We start from the raw sequence: 18,163 nt of genomic DNA, 5'->3' as shown, positions 1-18,163 counted from the left end.
CGTATGCGGTTGTAGGGCTGCTTGAAGGCAAGTCATTGTAGTAGGGTTACGAGGAGCAAGATGCCGACCGGTGGCTATCCTCATTTAGTAGCTTCAAAGCCTCCAGCTCTCAGTCTGCGGTCCTGTTTCTGTCTGGTTCAGGTGCTCTCCTTTCCTCCTGTGAGCCAGTGGGGTCCAGCCAGGTTGGTGGACTCACCCTGTCCGGGGTCTGTTCTGCTTCTCTGCGTTGGTCGCATCATGGCTCTGCCTCAGTCATTTCACGACACCTGTCCCTTACCTTCCTTCTATGTAGCTCTTGACTTACTGATTTCTCACCTGGACCTTGAGAGTAATTTCGTAATTGCCTCTCCCACAGCTACTGTTGTTTCAGCGCAGGGCACACACACAAAGTGTACAGCTCCTCAGTGCAAAGCTTCATGACTACCTGCCACGTAGTCTGCCCCCAGTTAAGAAACTGTGTGCATCATCCACGCTCCACAAGGGCCCCTCCCAGCCACAGAACCGTTGTCCTGAATTCTAAACTAGACATTGTTTTGTTTGCTTTTGAACTTCATATACATGGAATCATGGACTTCAGAGAATGCTGTTGGCTTTTCACTGAATGAAATGATTGTGAGAGTAGCCCATTTATTTGTGCTAGCTGTGAGTCACTCATTCTCATTGCCGTGACGTATTCACTGATGTGACTGTACCATAATTTGATGTTCTGCTGTAGTTGGACAGTGAGGTAATTTTATTTTGGGTCTGTTATAATGGACAGTGCTGCTGCATTTTCTAGATATTTTTTAAGTTGGAAGACTTTTTGTAATTGAAAATTTGTGATTCCTGTGTTTTGATGAGCACGCACATTTCTGTTGGGTATGCTTCTTGGCTCCACGGCCGTGCTGGCTCACAGCATGTGCGCATGTGCAGCTTTCATAGGTGCAGCCACTTTGGAAAATGCTGTACGATTTGCACCCCGCTGACGCTGTGTTAGGGGCACTCACTTGGCTTCTCTGCTTCCTCAGCTTGGCACTCTCTTTTTCATATTGGGTTTGTAGTGGGTGAGTAGTGGTGGTGGTTTGTGGTTGTAATTTGCATTTCTCTTGATGACGAATGATGTTGAGGATCATTTCGTGTGCTTACTGACCATTCGGTGTAGTATTTTCAGAACGCTTTCCTGCAGGTTCCGCAGATGTTCATCTCTTAAGTGCAGCTCACCTCAGTGTGGTGGAGGGTAGTCCCATGTCAGAGCCGCCTGTTCAGAAAGCAGACCTTGCCATTCCCTCCTGGGTTATGCTTTTCTGTTCCTATGAAGTGGAAATTAATCTTTTGATAAAGTGCCCGAAGGATGAAATGCCTTACCTAATGTCAAGCATATGTAAAAACTCACCATTTGATAAGGAACTCAATGCAGTAATCTCTCTTACTATTATTTAATTGGCAGCCTTATTAATGATCTAGAAAATACAGTCCTAGGGTGGAGAGGAAGGGTGAAGATGGTAAGCAGCATGGACTTCCAGTATTAAGATAAGAAGTTCTGAAGACATAATATACAGCGTAGTGTCTATAGTTAACAATATTCTGTTGTTTAATTGGAAGTTGCTGGGTGAGTTGATCTTTAAAGTTTTTACCACATGCACACAAAATTGGAACTGTAAGGCTATAGATGTTAACTAACTTTATTTGGGATAATCATTTTGTAATACATACATATCAGATCATTACATTGTACGCTTTAAATTTATACCATATTATATACTGCAGTTATATTTCAGTAAAGTGGGGCGCCCCCCACTATCCTAGACACTGTATTCCTTGTGCATGGAACTTCACAGGTAAAACAAAAGTGACATTGTCTCTAGGATATTAGTCTCCACGGTTGGTGTGTGCACCAAGATTGAGATGATCTTTTAGAGTTTAGGAAGAAAATGTACTTGTTATTTTTTTCATCCTGTTTGTTTGTTTTTCTTTTTTATAGTGTATAATACAGTGATATAGCTTACACATATATGAATATGTTGTTGCCAGATTATTTTTTTTAGATGTCAGTTTTTTGAGGTATATTTTACATAGGATAAGACCGTTATTTTAAAGGTGCCTCTCAAAGAGTTTTGGCAGATGTATGTACCCATGTAACCAAAACTCGAGTCAAAATAGTAGGAGGGGTGCTTGGGTGGCTTGGGTGGCTCAGTTGGTTCCAAGACCGCCTTCAGCTCAGGTCATGATCCTGGAGTCCTGGGATTGAGTCCTGCATCAGGCTCCCTGCTCGGCGGGGGGTCTGCTGCTCCCTGCAGCCCTCCTACCTCATGCCCTCTCTCCTTCTCTCTCTCTGTTTCTCAAACAAACAAATAAAAATCTTTTAAAAAGATAATAGGATGTTTCTTCCACAAGATCTTCCTCCTGTCTCTTTGCAGTCTTGCCTCATCACCCCCACTGCAAGTCCCGGGTGGTCACTCACATGCTTCTAGACTCGTCCTGTCTTCTCGGATTTCTTACGAAGTGAGTTATACAGTGTATATTCTCCAGTCTTCTCCCGATTAACCTTTCTGAGACTCATCCATGTTGCTTGTTTGGGCAGTTTTTCCTTTGTCATTGTTGAGTGCTGTTTGAGAAGTACTTTCTTGTGTGGACATACCCACCATTGGTTGGTCCTTTCACCAGTTGCTGGTCATCTGGGAAATTTCCAGTGTGTACTGTTTTGGATCATGCTTCTGTGAACATTCATGAACAAGTCTTTGACTGGACAGACACTTTCGTTTCTCCAGGCCAAATAAGCGGACAGACTTTTCCATTTTGTATCCCACCAGCAGTGTGGGAAAGTTCTAGTTGCTCTGTGTCCTTGTCAGTGTTTGGTTTTGTCAGTCTTTCTATTAGCCACTCAGTGGATATGTCGTAGTATCTCATTGTGGTTCGAATAGCATTTCACTGAAGACTAATGATGTTGAGCATCTTTTCACATACTTGTTAACCATTCCTGTGTCCGTCATCATCTTTTTGTTTTGTTTTGTTTTTGTTTTTTTAAAATAAACTCTAGGCCCACTGTGGGGCTTGAACTCATGACCCCAAGATCAAGAGTGGCATGTACCGCTGACTGGGCCAGCCAGGCACCCCTGTATCTTGTTTATTAGAAGTCTGTTTGACCGTTTTAAATGGGCTGTTTGTGCTCTTATTGTTGAACTTTATATGTCCTGAACACAAATCATTTGGGAGTTATGTGTATTATAAATATTCCTCCTATTTTGTTCCTTGCCTTTTCATTTTTTTTTTACCCCAGAGAGGGAGAGTGGGAGGGAAGGGCAGAGGGAGAGAGAGAGAGAGAGAGAATCTCAAGCAGACTCCCTGCTGAGGACAGAGCCCCTTGCCGGGGCTTGATGAGAGGACTCTGAGATCATGATCTGAGGCAGAGGCAAGGGTCGGACGCTTCACTGAGGGAGCCCCACCAGCGCCCACCTTTTCACTTCTTGACGGCTTATGATTCCTATATCGTTCATACTCACTAGCTGCTCCTTCATTTTTCACAGAAGCGTGTACAGTCAAAGCTCTTCGGAGGCTCCTGGTGTTCTGCATTAGCAGAAGGAAGTGCTGTGGACTGAGGACAGGGGAGGAGCCCAGGCACTGCACCAGCGCTGCTCTTAGGAGTGAAGTCTGGGCGAGACGTGTGTGTGGTGGAGAACCTGCTCTGGTCTCAGCGTGCGCGTGCGGGCGAGTTTGGGAAAGAGGAATCCCAGGAGGAGGCCCACCTCAGCGGACTGTTTCTTCTCACTGGCACCTACTGTATGCTCAGTGCACTTGTCTGCTGCTGCTGTCCGTGAGACAGGGACCAGCCCGTCGTCTGCACCAAGAGCCGTGCCTGTGGCCTTTCACACGAGAGAGGGTGGATGGGCTTATTTTGTACAATTAATGGAAGTCCTCCTTAGTCTTGAGTGTGTCCTAAATGATCGAGGATTACATACTGAAAATTAAGGTAGAATCTGTACCGTGTTTCATAAGGCTGCTGGAAGCACAAAGCATTGCAGTCGACCATGCCATCCTCACCCCGAGCCTGGCATCAGGGTCTTGAAGGTGCTCTCCTAGGTCGGCCTTTCCCCTGACAACAAATGGGGAGTGGGGGAATAACAAAAAACAAACACAGTTCTTCTCCAAACCAGAGAAAAACTCAGAAGCACTGGGCAGCAACTTGTGAAGCTGCTGGTCACGTGTGTTACTAGAAAACCCAGCAGCAGCTCCCTAAATTGGGTCAGCAGTATTTCTGGAATTGAGGCTTTCAGGTGTGTGGGTACATGAGCAGGTCTGCCTGTGGAAATGCACCATTTCCTAACCTCTAGGACCTTAGGGCACAGGGCCAGTCCATAATAGTTGGGCTCCAGTACAGAGTGAAAATGTGGACTGAGAAAACAGGAAAAGGCCTCTTCCTTCTCCTGTGGTCTCTCTCGACCTGCCGTGGTGTTTTCATTTGTTACTTAATATCAAGCTTTCTTAGGCAGAAGGGTACTCAAAGGGCAAGTGCAGACCCTCCCAGACACCCGAGGTGTCCCTTCCAGGCCCCATTTGGGACAGAGGATGATTGTGGGAGGGGGTTGCTGGTGCGGGAGGCAAGATGTGGGGGAGCTCGGGCTCCATGCCTCAGGCCTGTACTCCATGGTGTCATTGGGCTTCACTTAGAAAGCACGAGTTCAAAAATGAGATTCTTGAGGATTTCAGGAGGGTGGCAGTAGAGCATTAAGTAAACCTCATTTGTGGGCCCTTCTGAGCACAGCACGTGTGTGACTGAACTGGCACGGACCCCCAGAGTGGACCCCCTTAGAAACTTCCCAGATAACCAGACCCCTGGGCCCCCAGAATAAGAGCTTTATTTCATAAGCTGTGCAGTACCTAAGTCATTTTGAAGCAAAGCATGGCAGTAAAGTGCTTTACTCAAAAGACGGGGCTCAGCAGGCAGTTCCCAAGCCCAGGCTGCAGGTGTCTCATTGAAGCAGCAGGCTTTGAGGCTCTGATTAGAAGATTCCTGCTGAACCTCATGGAGACTAAAACAGCCTGGCCTGCCTTAATACACACCATCGCCTCACATTTCACACGTTTTCATAGAAAACTGGTGTTTTAGCAGTTTGCAGGGTAAGAGGTTCAAGCGGAGGTGATAGGTGTTGCTTGAGTTTCATTGCTGAGGTGTGAGAAAAGTAAGACTACGTGGGGTTTCTGATTTTTTTCTCAGTATATTTTTCATTGTCCGTAACTGTCTCAAACTTGGTCACGCTCTCTACTTAGAACTCGTGCCCTTTCGGTAGCTACTGCTTCTTCGGAGGGGCAGTGCCGCCCGCCCTGGGCTGGCCTTGCTGTCCCTTCGCAGCCCCCTTCTCGGGCAGGGGCCGTCTTGGACTGATGGTGGTGGCAGCCTTGGGGTCCTGACTTGGGTGGCCTGTCAGCAGGACTGCTCAGGGGCTGGGCTCCTAGCTCCTGGCAGAGGCAGCTTGGGGTAGGGGGGACTGATGAGTCACTGGGGAGTTTGATCATGTAGAGGCAGCAGTTCAGGAAAGGTGGCATTATAAGTTTCAGAGTTTCTTCCACACCACTGGAAAAACTAGTGGGAGAGAATGGTGAATGGAAGCGTCCCTTTGGCCATCGTCTTCCTCAAGGCTCAGGGTGAGGAATTTTCTTCCATTTTTGCAGGAACAACAGCATGGCTTGCTGTCAGGGCTGCGCGGGGACTGGAGTCCCATTGGAACTCCCGTGGTAGTGCTCTTTCTGGGGCGTGTGCTTGTTTGGGTCACGAAGGTGCAGCCATACCTGCTGGCTGAGTTTCTCGGGCTCCCTGTTCTCTGTGACATGGCACACGTGCCCCCTCTGTGCTGAGGACACCGAGGCGTGTCTCCAGCCGGGCTTCACTAAGGACTGGGGGATGTCTCCCTGGGGAGGTGGCTGAGGGGCACCTCATGTGTCGTATGTCCACTTAACCCGTTCCTCACCCATCCGCATCTTAGTGAATGGTACCGATGTCCCCGGAGCCGTCCTGAGGTCCTCCCTCAGCCCGCACTGAGCAGTGGATCTGCACACTTAGTGCTGTCCCGTAGGCTGCTTATTTCCATCTCTGTCCTCACCGCCCCCGAGGTGCAGGTGCCACACACACCCTGGGCTCCTGGGGAGCCTCCTCACTGGTTTCCGCGTTCCCACCCCTACCTCCGGCCTGCTCTGCAGGGTCACGGCCCACGCGTTTCCTCGGATGTGGGAGACGCTGCCGCCCTCTGCCTTGTTGGTGACCACTGCTGCTCACGCCAAGTCGTCAGTGGCCCCAGAGCACGGTCCACCCGCCATAACACGTTTTTACTAACTCAGCCTTTTCCTTTGCCGGTCATGAGATTAAACTATTAGGATTTTTCTTCCTCTTCACGTTAGATTGTCTTTGTCACTCGTTAAAGGTGAATGGGTTAGAGTAACTGTTCTCTCATTTTTAACCTGGAAAACAGGTCAGCAACTCCGCTTAGTGTCTCTTTGGCCAGCGGCATAGGTGAAAGGGCTTGAGACGATTTTCAACAGATGCGCCTTTGGTATTGCTATCGTGGGGAACGGGGTGTTTTATAGGAGACGTCCTTCCTGTGGGCCCTTAGTGCACAAGTATGGCCTTAGGACGCAGATCCTACCTTCTGTTTTTTTTCTCTCTGCCTTGGGACCAGCAGTGTCTTCAATGGGGCCACCACAGTAGCTTGGGTCCCAGAGTGAGGGAAGTGTGGAGCAGACCAGCTTCTCTGTAGTATGTGCATGACAGAGGCTAGACCCACACCTTCGCTGTGAGCCACAGAGACCTGCGGGCCATTTGTTACCACCGCAGGATTCAGCCTTGCTCCTGGCGGACGTTGTGGGCAGGACCCACGGTGGTTGCTGAAGGAACGTGGCTGGGAGAATACTGCTCTGTGAGACTGTTGATGGATTTAAGGTGCGACAGATGCTCTTCCAAGGGAAGAGGAACTCCAGAGTGTGGAATATGGTATCACCGCACACCACAGCTGCTTCGGTCAAATTTGAAGCCTAGCGATGGGATGGTGTGGTTGTGTAACAGATGTCACCTGAGCCGGATGAATGAGAGTATGCAGGTGTCAGGGTCACTGTGTGAATGTGGCCATTGACTTGTGTACCCCCAAACTGGGGATCACAGGGTCAGGAGTCAGTGAGAATTAGGGTGAGGTAACTTTTTTTTTTTTTTTTTTTTAATTTATTAGAGCAGACCGGCAGAGAGACAGAGGGAGAGGGAGAAACAGACTCACTGCTGAGTAAGGAGCCTGAGGCGGGGCTCAGTCCCAGGACTCCTGGATCAGGACCTGAGCCAAAGGCAGATGCTTAACTGCCTGAGCCACCCAGGTGCCCCAAGGTGACATTTCTTTACCTTTGTTAGGTTCCCACAAAGTTGTGCTTGATAAGTGACAGGACTCTCGATATCCTAGACTGCCACAAAAGAGAGATGATGATGAGGGTTATGGCCCAACACAGGCCTTCAGTTTGTCCGTGACAAAGGTCCGGTCAGGTGTGGACGGGTACTTCTGGAAACACAAGCAGGTGTCATCTGGGAGAGTAGGAGGGTTTCCGAACATTCTCTGTGTGCGTGCTCACCTTGTCATGGATGTCATGGACGTTCTGGACATTGTGCACAGTTCCTAGCCTGGCACAGATGGCCTAGGTCACTGAGCTTGGCACTGGATATTTTTAAAGTTTCCACATCATTTTCTTTTTCTTTGAAATTACTTCAGACTTCTAGAAAAGCTGTAAAAATAGAACAGAAAATCCCCATTTCCCAGATTCCCCAGATATTAACATTTCCTGCTCCTTTTCCTCTCTCGTTTTTTTCCCCTGAAATTTTTGAGAGTAAGTTGCGTGCATGATGAATTTTTACCTCTAAAGTCTTTCCACATACGTTTCCTAAAAACACTCTCTTCTCTAACCGCAGTGTAGGCACCAGCGCCAGTCAGCGTTGGCACAGTACAGCGATGTAGCGCGCTGACCTCACATAGACTTCAGCAGCCATTTGCCGATGCCCTTCACTGCAAAAGAAAAACCAGACCTGTTTCCAGAATGGGGTCACAGTTGCACTGACCTCTCTTTTCATTTGTCACCACCCTTCAGCCTTTCTTTAACTCCTGTGGCATTGACCTTTTGTTTTAAAGATTTTACTAATTTATATGACAGAGAGAGAGTGGGAGATCACAGGCAGGCGGTGCTGAGCAGAGAGCCCGATGCGGGGCTCGATCCCAGGACCCTGAGATCGTGACCTGAGTTGAAGGCAGAGGCTCAACCCTCTGAGCCACCCAGACGCGCCATGCATTGACATTTTTGAAGAGGACAGGCCAGTTATTATGTAGGATGCCCCTCGATTTGGATTTGTCTAATGTTTTTCCTCCTGGTGAGATCGTGTTGGTTATTTTTAGCAAGAAGCTCAGAGGTGAGGTGGTGTGCACCCCATAGCAGGGGTGCTGCTGCCACTTTGTGCCATGGTGGGAGGGGAGGTACCTGCAGGTCTCTCTGACTCCTCCTGTGGTGGTCTCCTCATCTGCAAGGCACCAAGCCAAGTTGGTGCTGGTGTGTGTGGCGGGGCGGGGGGGGATCACTGGATTCGGTAAAAGCAACAAATTGCGAGGAGTTTTTTAAATTTCTGAAATACTCTTTAAAAACTTGAGTGATTCTAGTGTTAACCTAATAATGACTTATTTGCCTCCAGATAGATGTGTTTTTGTGTAGGCAGAAAAGGAGGACACTCCTGAGATTTTTCCAGCTCAGGGAGTATGTCTGAGTGAGTGATCCAGGGCACAGCAGAGAAGGATGTCAAGAGGCTCTGCAGGTCTCATTATGCGGAGTTTAGACTGAGGCCACTAGTATGCGGGTCTCGCGTAAGAGTTCCCAGTCCAGGCACCAAATAGAGGGAGGGGTATGTGCAAGTCTGAATCCACGCTAACATGGTAACATTTGTTCAAGTAAAAGAAACTTAATTTTTTATTAGGGTCCTCTACATGTGTTACAAACCATCAGCTGTTGTGTTGCTGCTGTCAGTTTTGATTGTGGTTCAAGATGTGCCACTTCGCAGTTCTCAGAGGTGCTCAGTGCCCTGAGCACCGTGATTCACGCTTCTGGTCATTTTCGCTGAGAGATTTGTGATTCTGCAACCTGACTAGCTTGTCTTACTGTTCATTTCTTCATTTTCCCCTTTTCTCTGTTATTTTTTCATAATTTTCAGGGTTTTATACACAGTTTCATATTGTATTGAGCTTCATCACAAATCTTTCAGGTTCTATTTTTTATATATATGTATATATAAAATTTTGTTTGTTTTTAAAGAATCAAGTGTGCAACCAAGTATGCATGCATGAGGCAGGGAGAAGGAGAGGGACAGAGAGTGTTTTAAGCCGTCTGCACGCCCAGCACAGAGCCTGATGTGGGGCTCAGTCCCAGGACCCTGAGATTATGACCTGAGCCATAATCAAGAATCAGTTGCTTAAGTGACTGAGTAGCCCAGGTGCCCCCAAAGTATTTTTAAAGAACACCTCACGTTAGGCATGTGAGACATGGGCACTCACACCCTTGCCACAGCAGGGAAGTCGATCAGGGGACACAGATAGGATGGGCCGTCCAGCCCCAAAAGTCAGGCCACTTGGTTGTGGTGTCGGGTAGTTGAGGGGGTCCAAGGAGGACCCCCTCACCTGGGTGCTTCACCTTCTTGCTACTATCATGTTTTGCTGCTCTTTTTTGTTTCGTGAGGCAACTAATCAGAATTATTCTGCTGTTCTTTACTTCTAGCTTAGAAAAGTCAAGCATCAGTCATTCACCTATCCTGCAGGAGAGTGAGTTTCTCATAGCTAACTGACGTCCATAGGGAGCCTGAACACGTTGTAGCGTATTTCCCTTTGAACATAGCCCACATAGAGAAATCACTTACGTCTGTAACGTAGGTACCAGTGTAATCACAGCCCAGGTAAAGAAATGGGCCATTGTTAGCACGGAAGTATAGGAAACAGTACTGTGAACCCCTTGTCACATTATCAATATATTGCCTTTTTTTTTTTTTTTTTTTTTTTAAGATTTATCTATTCTTTTGAGAGAAAGCGCACATGAGGGGGGTTGCAGAGGGAGGGAGAGAGAGAGAGAGAATCTCAAGCAGACTCCCCACTGAGTGCAGGGCCTGGTGTGGGGCTTGATCCCATGAACCTGAGATCATGACCTGAGCTGACCCCAAAAGATCTTATTTATTTATTTGAGAGTGAGGAGGAGGAACGAGGAAGGAGAATCTGAAGGAGACCCCACGCTGACCATAGAGCCCCATGTGGGCTTGATCCCACGGCCCCGAAGATCATGACCTGAGTCGAAATCAAAAGTCAGATGCTCGACTGACAGCGCCACCCGGGTGTCCGACAGATGGTGACAGACGGCCTTTTAATCATAACCCCTCTCCGTTGAAGTATATGGTTTGTACAGAAAAGCACATGTACCGTAATGTGTAACTTGATGAATTGTCGCAGAAACTCACCATGTAATCATCACCCATGATTAGAAATAAAAAGTTACCAGGATGTCTGGGTGGTTTTTAAGTGTGTTTTGTGGCTTATACACATATGAAAAGAGGTTTCCTCTTAAATGAAACCAGAGATCGCACCATTTTCGCCTGTCAAGGGGGTGGAGTTGGTGGCAGCAGTGTCCATTGGTGGCTAGGACGGAAGTTTCACAGTCTCTTGGTCAGAGACTGTCAGCAGGTGGTCTGACGGCACCTTGCCTCAACTTAGACACCCCGTGTGCGCTTGGAGTTTGAAGTTTCCTGACGGCACTGTGCCATGGAGACAACCAGGGGACAGGGTCAGTCATCACCTTTACTTGGAAGCCTTGAGACTCAGATACGAAGGAAGGCCGTCCTTGACGGGGCAGTATCCTGTCCCTAAGGCAACACTCAGCTGATCCTGTGTGCATGGATGCTGGGGTTGGGGGGACACTCTGGAAAAGTACAAGCTGAGGACCAATGTGGAGGGTGTGGCTTTATTTTGTGAAATGCAGAGAGAAGCGCTGGGAGACGTGTGTGCCCCATGGGGGAGGAAGCGCTCACCTTCCTGGAGTCCCCGTCCGAGCTGTGCACCGTGCTCTGCTGCTTCGGCACTACACGGACGGCGGCAGGTGTGTGTGCGCTTTGGGCCTGCTGGAGGCTGGCCTCCTGTATGTCCTCAGGGTGGTGGTAGGACAGACGGACGGACTGTAGGAAAAGCAGGTATTGACATCTTAAGTTGGGCTGAAGGTTGTTTTTTTTTGTTTTTGTTTTTGTTTTTATCTTAATACACATCTGAGTGTTTGCTAAATGTTACGTGAATTAATCACCAAGACACTTCAAGAGGAAGATGCTGCCATCTCTGTTTGGTGGGTGAGAAGACTGAGCCACAGAGAGGTAACCGCTCTGCCGGGCCGGAGGCCTGCACGCTGGATGGTGGCACTCGCTCTCACAGCCTGGCCTTCGTGGCGACATGGGAATGATCGTCTGTCTGAGGCAGGGCTCAGGCACTGGATGTGGGAGAGGAGGAGGAAAAGTTACCCTTCCGCAGTTGTCATATGTGTGGTGCTAGAAATTAGCGGCCAGTGGGGTCTTAGTCACATTCTTCTGTAAGCCCAGAGTTGATTCACATCTCACACCAGCAATAAAGAGGCAGCTGCAAGGCGTTTAACTGTGGTCTTCTCGCCTGTTTTAGTCCTGTGATCTGCTCGTTTTAATTACCTGTTTAATATATGAAGCTGGGCACTTTGTAATTCCACAGGTGTAAACTGGGGGTCCACTTCACACATCCTAGGGGTTCTTCTAAGCTCTGGGTGAGGGGTTTGGTCAGCAAGTGACAACTCTAGCCCTCAACTAGAGTGCTGGGAAGAGTCACCTTGATGATGTCACCAGAAGTGGGAGGTACCTCTGCCCTCCATGCACGTGCTGGATCTTTCCATGGCAGACAGAGCTGACCACCGAGACGGATGCCCGGGGACAGATGGAGAGGTCAGCCGACGGCCATCACCTGCTTGTTTGGCCATTTATATACACACAGATCAGGCGCTGTTTAACTGGATGTGAGATCAGGCAGCGACCAGGAGTCTGTGGCTATTTTTAAGTTTTATTCTTTAAAGATGTTTGGCTTGCATTACCTTTTTTTTTTTTTTTAAATAAATATACTTCAGTTATGTCAAGGAAGCTTTATTAAAGATGAGCCAGAGTATTTTTTTTTTTAAAGATTTTATTTATTTATTTGACAGAGAGAAATCACAAGCAGACAGAGAGGCAGGCAGAGAGAGAGAGAAGCAGGCTCCCTGCTGAGCAGAGAGCCCGATGCGGGGCTCGATCCCAGGACCCTGAGATCACGACCTGAGCCGAAGGCAGCGGCTTAACCCACTGAGACACCCAGGCGCCCCAAGCCAGAGTATTAAATTGTAAACCTTTTCTCCTGGAATTTAATATCTCTGGCTTTTGTTTGCTCAGTAAAAAAGGTGATAGGATTCTTCTAAAGGAATGATTTTTCTTTCTTAATTAAGAAACCGCCACAAAATTATGTTGCTTAATGACCAAAATAGACTTGTGTGTTTATTTTAAAAGAAGTAATGCAGATTAAATTATGTTTGAGGCTTTTTTATACTTCGGTTTGGCTGGTGTAAGAACGTATTCATTTACTAGTGTTTTAAAGTCATGAGATGTCTCTTTGTGGTTTCATTCATTGAATCATAGCACATGGGGTGCGCTTGGAAGTGGGGTTCTTGATGGCTTCTCCACACAAGATGACGCTCTGGAGCATCGGGGACACTTGGGCTCTGTTTCCTGCTGCAAGTGGGACGCCCCATCGTCCAGTCTGGCTGACTAGTGCTGACAGTTGGCTTTTCTTTTTTTAGGTGCACGTTTAGGTTCCCGAGCACGAACATCAAGATCACGTTCACTGCCCTGTCCAGTGAGAAGAGGGAGAAGCAGGAGGCTCCTGAGTCCCCGGTGAAGCCTGTGCAGGCCCACATCTCGCCCCTGACCATCAACATTCCAGACACCATGGCCCACCTCATCAGTCCCCTTCCCTCCCCGACGGGAACCATCAGGTACAGCAGCTGATGTGGGCAGGGGTCACCACAGAGTCAGGGCGCGGGGCGTGCTTGCTGGGATGTCCACGACCGTATCCTGATTTTCATTCCTCGTCTCCTTTTCATTCCTCGTCTCCTCCCTTGGGAAAGGTGCAGAAGTCGTCAGAAGTCCCAGGAGCACACAGCAGTGCCGCTCCCTTCCCGGGGGGACACAAGGGAGTGGGGAGGGTTGAAGGCGCTGCACATGGCATTCAGTTTTCGAATACCCTTTGCTCCTGGTTTCCGGCCTGTGAAACACAGTTCCCTCGTGTTCCTGGTCTTCCCTTATGGACTCTCTGTGTTTGAGTGTCAGTGGAAGGGGCAGGTGATTAGCCATTTTGGTCTGAACTCTGAGATACGCTTGCATTTGCATTTTGAGTTTTTTTAATTTGCTGTAACTTCATGAAAATTATGATGACCTGTGCTTTGGGTTGATGAGTTTGAGCACAGCAGAGCGACCGACTTGTGTTCCCCTCGATGTTGTAAGAGAGGCTGGGTGCGTCGGCAGCTTCAGGGCACACGCTTGGTGCAGAAGCCAGAACCCAGAGCACCGTGGTCAGGTTGTGCTGAGCGCTCAGAGAGCAGTAGCTGAGGCGCAGGTCGAGAACAGCCTAGGGGCCCTGCGGACGTGTGTGCTTCGAGCAGGTTAGATCGCTGCGTGTGGGTGAGTGGGGCTCTGCTGGGAGGTGGGGCGGAGCTCGCGTGCGCCAGTCTTTGGGTGCTGTAGGTGCTCAGGAGAGAGGAGTAGTGGTCTTAGCAGGGGGTGATGGAAACGGAGGTGCCTGGCGGGCACCGCGCTACTCTGTGGGTCTGGCTCCTACCGTCCAGGTCTGTCCAGGGCACGGCTGGGAGGCGGGGGGGTGGGGGTGGTTCGTCGTGTCTGTCCAGGCTGATGCCGCCGGTGGCAGGGCCAGGGAGGCCCACGGAGAACTGGTGACTCCGGCTTACACCTTGCAGCTGAACGCTTCTGTTCCTTGTCTCAGAAACCGGCATCAGCAGTAGGCCTTCCGGAGATGACTGTGTGTCGGGTTTGTTCGTAAGCGGAGGGAGTGACGCGTGGACGGGCTGCCGCTCCTGCGGCCCCAGGCCTGGTGTCTTGCGTGGCAGCGGCTCTTGGCCTCAGGCCCCTCCCTCCTCCGTCTCCTCCTGCAGCCGCTCTGCTGTAGCCGCTGCCTCTGTCCCCCACTTGGTTGAATTCGTCTGCACGTGACTGTGTGGTCCAAGTCGCCCCGGTGTCCGTGGAGAGGCAGCGGCCAGCAACCGCCTGGCCACACTGTTGTTCAGCATGGGGAGAAAGTATGCAGAATTCAGAGGACCAGGAGCAAGCCCTGTGTGCCCCCGTGGGAGGGCAGCCCACAGCGGGCGCAGCAGCCTTGGAGGCAGCTCACCGGACAGGTGGTGTAGACATGGCAGGGCTGGGGCACAGCTCCGGACCCAGCCCCTTCTCACCTTCTGCTCCGTCTTCCTCTCGTCTTCCCCGCGCCTGTCCTCCCGCTCCTGTCCCTCACGCTGTGGCCGGCGTTGAGCCGGGTCGTGCCCTCACCGGCCAGCAGCGTGGGAGCCTGGCTGCGCACGGCTTATGGGCACAGTGCACTTGGCTTTTCCAGACCAAGATTCCTGCCCATAGGGCCACTCACCTTCCCCACGTCAGCACTGCTCCCACGGTACCGGTCTTTACGACGGCGACGTGTGAGTTCCGTGCGGTCCCGCTGCTCCTCTCTCCTGTCCTCTGAGCGCCATTCCTGGCCGGAAGTAAACCCCATCCGGGGAGCACGGGTCTTGGTCCTGCGTGTTCCTGGCAAGAGTGGCTGGGCCAAGAGTGCGTCGCCGCCTTCCCTTGCCTCTCCTCCCCTACTTTGAGCTCAGGTTTTTGGAGGTAACTCCTGTTTCTTAGGTATTTTTTCCAGAAATTTTCTGTGTATTCATAGCACTTGTCTTTTCCTCCAAACACGGCTCCTCCGGTCCGACCGCACCTACTGTGGCACACCCGATGGGCTTCTTAAAGAAGTCTGTCCTACCTTGGCGTCCCCTCTGCTGCCGTGGCTCATTCTCTGTTAAAGTCTGACCCTGCATAGAAAAGGGAGCAGAATCGCAAATGTGTGGTTTGGGAAATCACCGCAGATGAGTGTGGATGGCCTTCAGTCATCACCGAGATCAAGAAGCAGCACCCTAGCCCTGCCTGGTGAAAAACAGCACACGTGTTTCCAGATGGGTCACATGGGTGTCTGGCTGGCTCAGCCGATGAAACGCGCAGCTCTTGATCGTGGAGTCGTGTGTTCTGGCCCCATGTTGGGGGTAGAGTTTACTTTAAAAATAAATGAATAGGGGCGCCTGGGTGGCTCAGTTGGTTAAGCAACTGCCTTCGGCTCAGGTCATGATCCTGGCGTCCCGGGATGGAGTCCTGCATCAGGCTCCGAGCTCCATGGGGAGTCTGCTTCTCCCTCTGACCCTCTCCTCTCGTGTGGTCTCTCACTGTCTCTCTCAAATAAATAAAATCTTTAATACATACATACGTACACACACACATACATACATAATTGGGAAAAGGAAAAATAGGTTCCTGTTTCTGTGTTTGGGGTGTGTGGCGTCAAGCTGACTTGACACATGTGGTTCCGGCCCTCATGCCACCTGGGTCCGTGTCCACGCCTCATCCCCTCTCTGCTGCCTGTGCTTGGCCTGGCCGCCTTGCTCTCTCTCCAGACTGTCCCTGACCTTTCTGGTGTAGCTGGAGGCCATATCCTTGGTGGGGAGGGAGTCAGCGGATCATGTGCTCTATGTCCCTTTGCCAGCCTGGAGCCCTGGGGCCATCACCAAAAAAAAGTCGGTCTGTGTTCTTGGTAAGTTCCAGAACCATCCTAAGCCTCGGTTTCCTCACTGGTGAAACAGGTGGGCCACCACCCCCTTTGAGAGTTTGTTTTCTGATTATGTAAAATAACAGATGTGAAGCAGATACCTGATTTCCCTGTGTTTCCTGGAGTGATCCTAAACTTCACAGAGAACCAGTGAGGCCATGTTTTATAGGAAATGCTGATATGCTCCTACTTTGTACATGGAATCACAGTGGGTCATGGAAGCACAGTGCGACATATGTTCTATAATAGACTGATAGCAGTGACCTTTTCCTGTCCACAGTGCTGCAAACTCCTGCCCATCGAGTCCCCGGGGAGCAGGGTCTTCTGGGTACAAAATGGGCCGTGTGATACCAGCTGACCTCAATTTAATGGCCGACAACTCGCAGCCAGAAAATGAAAAAGAAGCTTCTGGTGGAGACAGCCCAAAGGTAAATGTTTTATAGCCTTGAAACAGAACCCGGGGGCCATCACACAGCCAGCTGTCCTCACTTCATTGTCTGCAGGTCTGCGAACATCCCCAGGAGGGCTTTTGAGAAGTGCACGTTGGAGTGGATGCACACCTGGCTGTGGGCCCCTCCCCTTTGAGCATATTTTTAGGGTGGAGGTTTTGAGTTCTTTTGGTCCTTCAGCACTGGGTGCTTCCCAGTGGTGCTGTGGGCCCAGGTGCTGGGAGCCGAGCTGGTGGAGGACAAGAGAATCTTGCGTGTCCCGGGAAACTGTTCCTGGGGTTTCATCCTGCCGTCACAGACACGGAAGATTGTGCGTGCACTTGTGTCTGAGTGCACGTGAGCACAGAACACATGTCTTTGGGATGGTCCACCCTGTGACCGTGCAGGTTTTTATTCTTGGACATAGTAATGCCCCTTCTAGGACTGTGTCTAAAGGAAATGGCAAAAATCTCAAACATAAGTTTATATAAAATAGAAAATTGAAAGCAGCCTAAATGCCCCGTAGGAGAAGTCCGATCAAGCAGGGGACGGTCATGCCCCGTGGCTGCTGGTGTGGAAGAGTCCTGGGCGCATGCGGAGGGAGAGACATAAGCAACGCACAGTATTATTTGAACGACCTACATACAGGGTTAGGTGTTTGTGCAGTGGACTGTGGCATGGCCCTGGGATGGATGCGCCACAGCCTGTCCCTTGCAGCCAGCAGCCTCGCACGTGAGGGGTGCTGGGTAGGGGAGGCAGGCACAGAGAGGCACCCTACGTACGATTCCGTTGTGTCCATTTGCCTGTTTAAAATCAGAACTAAATTGTGTTTTTTCAGGATGCGTTCTGAGATCATAAAACTTCTAATTAATTACAGTGAGACTGTGATTACTATAAAATGTCAGGAGTAACAGTAGAAGCTGTGGGCTCAGGGGGCACAGGGAAGCTTCTAGAATGTGGTCTGTGTTCTCCTTTGACCTAGTGTTGGTTGTATTGACATTCATTTTATAAAAATTTCTTTTCAGCTGATAAAGATGTATTATGGGCTTTCCTATCTGTGCTACATTTTTCAATAAAAAAAGTTCTTAGGAGCACAAAGAAGGGTAACGAGGAGACTCACCGAATGGCATCATAGAGCAGTGAAGTGAAGAGGGCTTCGTCCTCTCTTCCTGGTCCCTGGGGCAGAGTCCAGTGATGCTGGTCTGCCTGCCCCTTTCGTGTAACTCAGAGTGTGTCCACTCAGGAGAGAAGGGGTAGAGCCCAGCCTAAGTGCTCAGGAAATACTAGTTATTTAACAGTCGGATGCTGGGGCTGTAGATGATTCCGTCTTTCTGTGTGGGACAGGCCCCCACTGCTGGCTCTCAGGACAGAGCGTGGCCTGGGCAGTTGCAGCCCATGCTCCTGTCTTTGGCAGGTCTGTCTTCCTGCATCGTCTGTCAGTCCTCTGCTTGTCTCTTCTTTTACTCTGTTTCTGTTTATTCCCAACGGTGTCTAAATTGCTCACTTTTAAACCTCATGTAACAAGTATTTTCTCGAATATATTCTTTTGCAGCTTCCTGTTAGCATTCACTATTATTCTTCGTGGTTCATTTCAGTTGGTTCGTACATTTTCCTGTTCACAGCCAGGGGTGTACCCTCTCCACAGTTGGCTTCTTATTACGCACACGTATGTGGGGTTCTGAGGTGTCACAGTGATAAGGAGCCGCCCGTGGCCCGGAGTGTGCCGGGAGCAGGCGCACAGCAGCCCTGCGTGCCTGAGACCCCAGGGTCGGAGCCCGGCGTTTGGCATACTGTGCTCCCCTCTGTGGGGCTTCC

General features: G+C 49.9%; 1 protein-coding gene across 3 annotated transcripts in view; it reads left to right on the top strand.

The window, feature by feature from the left end:
- FOXK2 (forkhead box K2) overlaps window positions 1–18,163 on the top strand; it is a 76,309-nt gene that overhangs the window by 31,957 nt on the left and 26,189 nt on the right. For 2 of the 3 annotated variants that reach the window (XM_059147546.1, XM_059147544.1), the window contains exons 2-4: window positions 10,999–11,115; window positions 12,853–13,047; window positions 16,201–16,348. In XM_059147546.1, coding sequence (XP_059003529.1) covers window positions 10,999–11,115; window positions 12,853–13,047; window positions 16,201–16,348 — 460 coding nt within the window. The remainder of the gene's footprint in view (window positions 1–10,998; window positions 11,116–12,852; window positions 13,048–16,200; window positions 16,349–18,163) is intronic. The other variant, XM_059147545.1, reaches the window with a different exon arrangement.

This window comes from Mustela lutreola, chromosome 15 (genome assembly GCF_030435805.1).
Source record: "Mustela lutreola isolate mMusLut2 chromosome 15, mMusLut2.pri, whole genome shotgun sequence".
NCBI classification, from domain to species: Eukaryota; Metazoa; Chordata; class Mammalia; order Carnivora; family Mustelidae; genus Mustela; species Mustela lutreola.
This window is presented reverse-complemented; position numbering and strand designations above follow the sequence as displayed.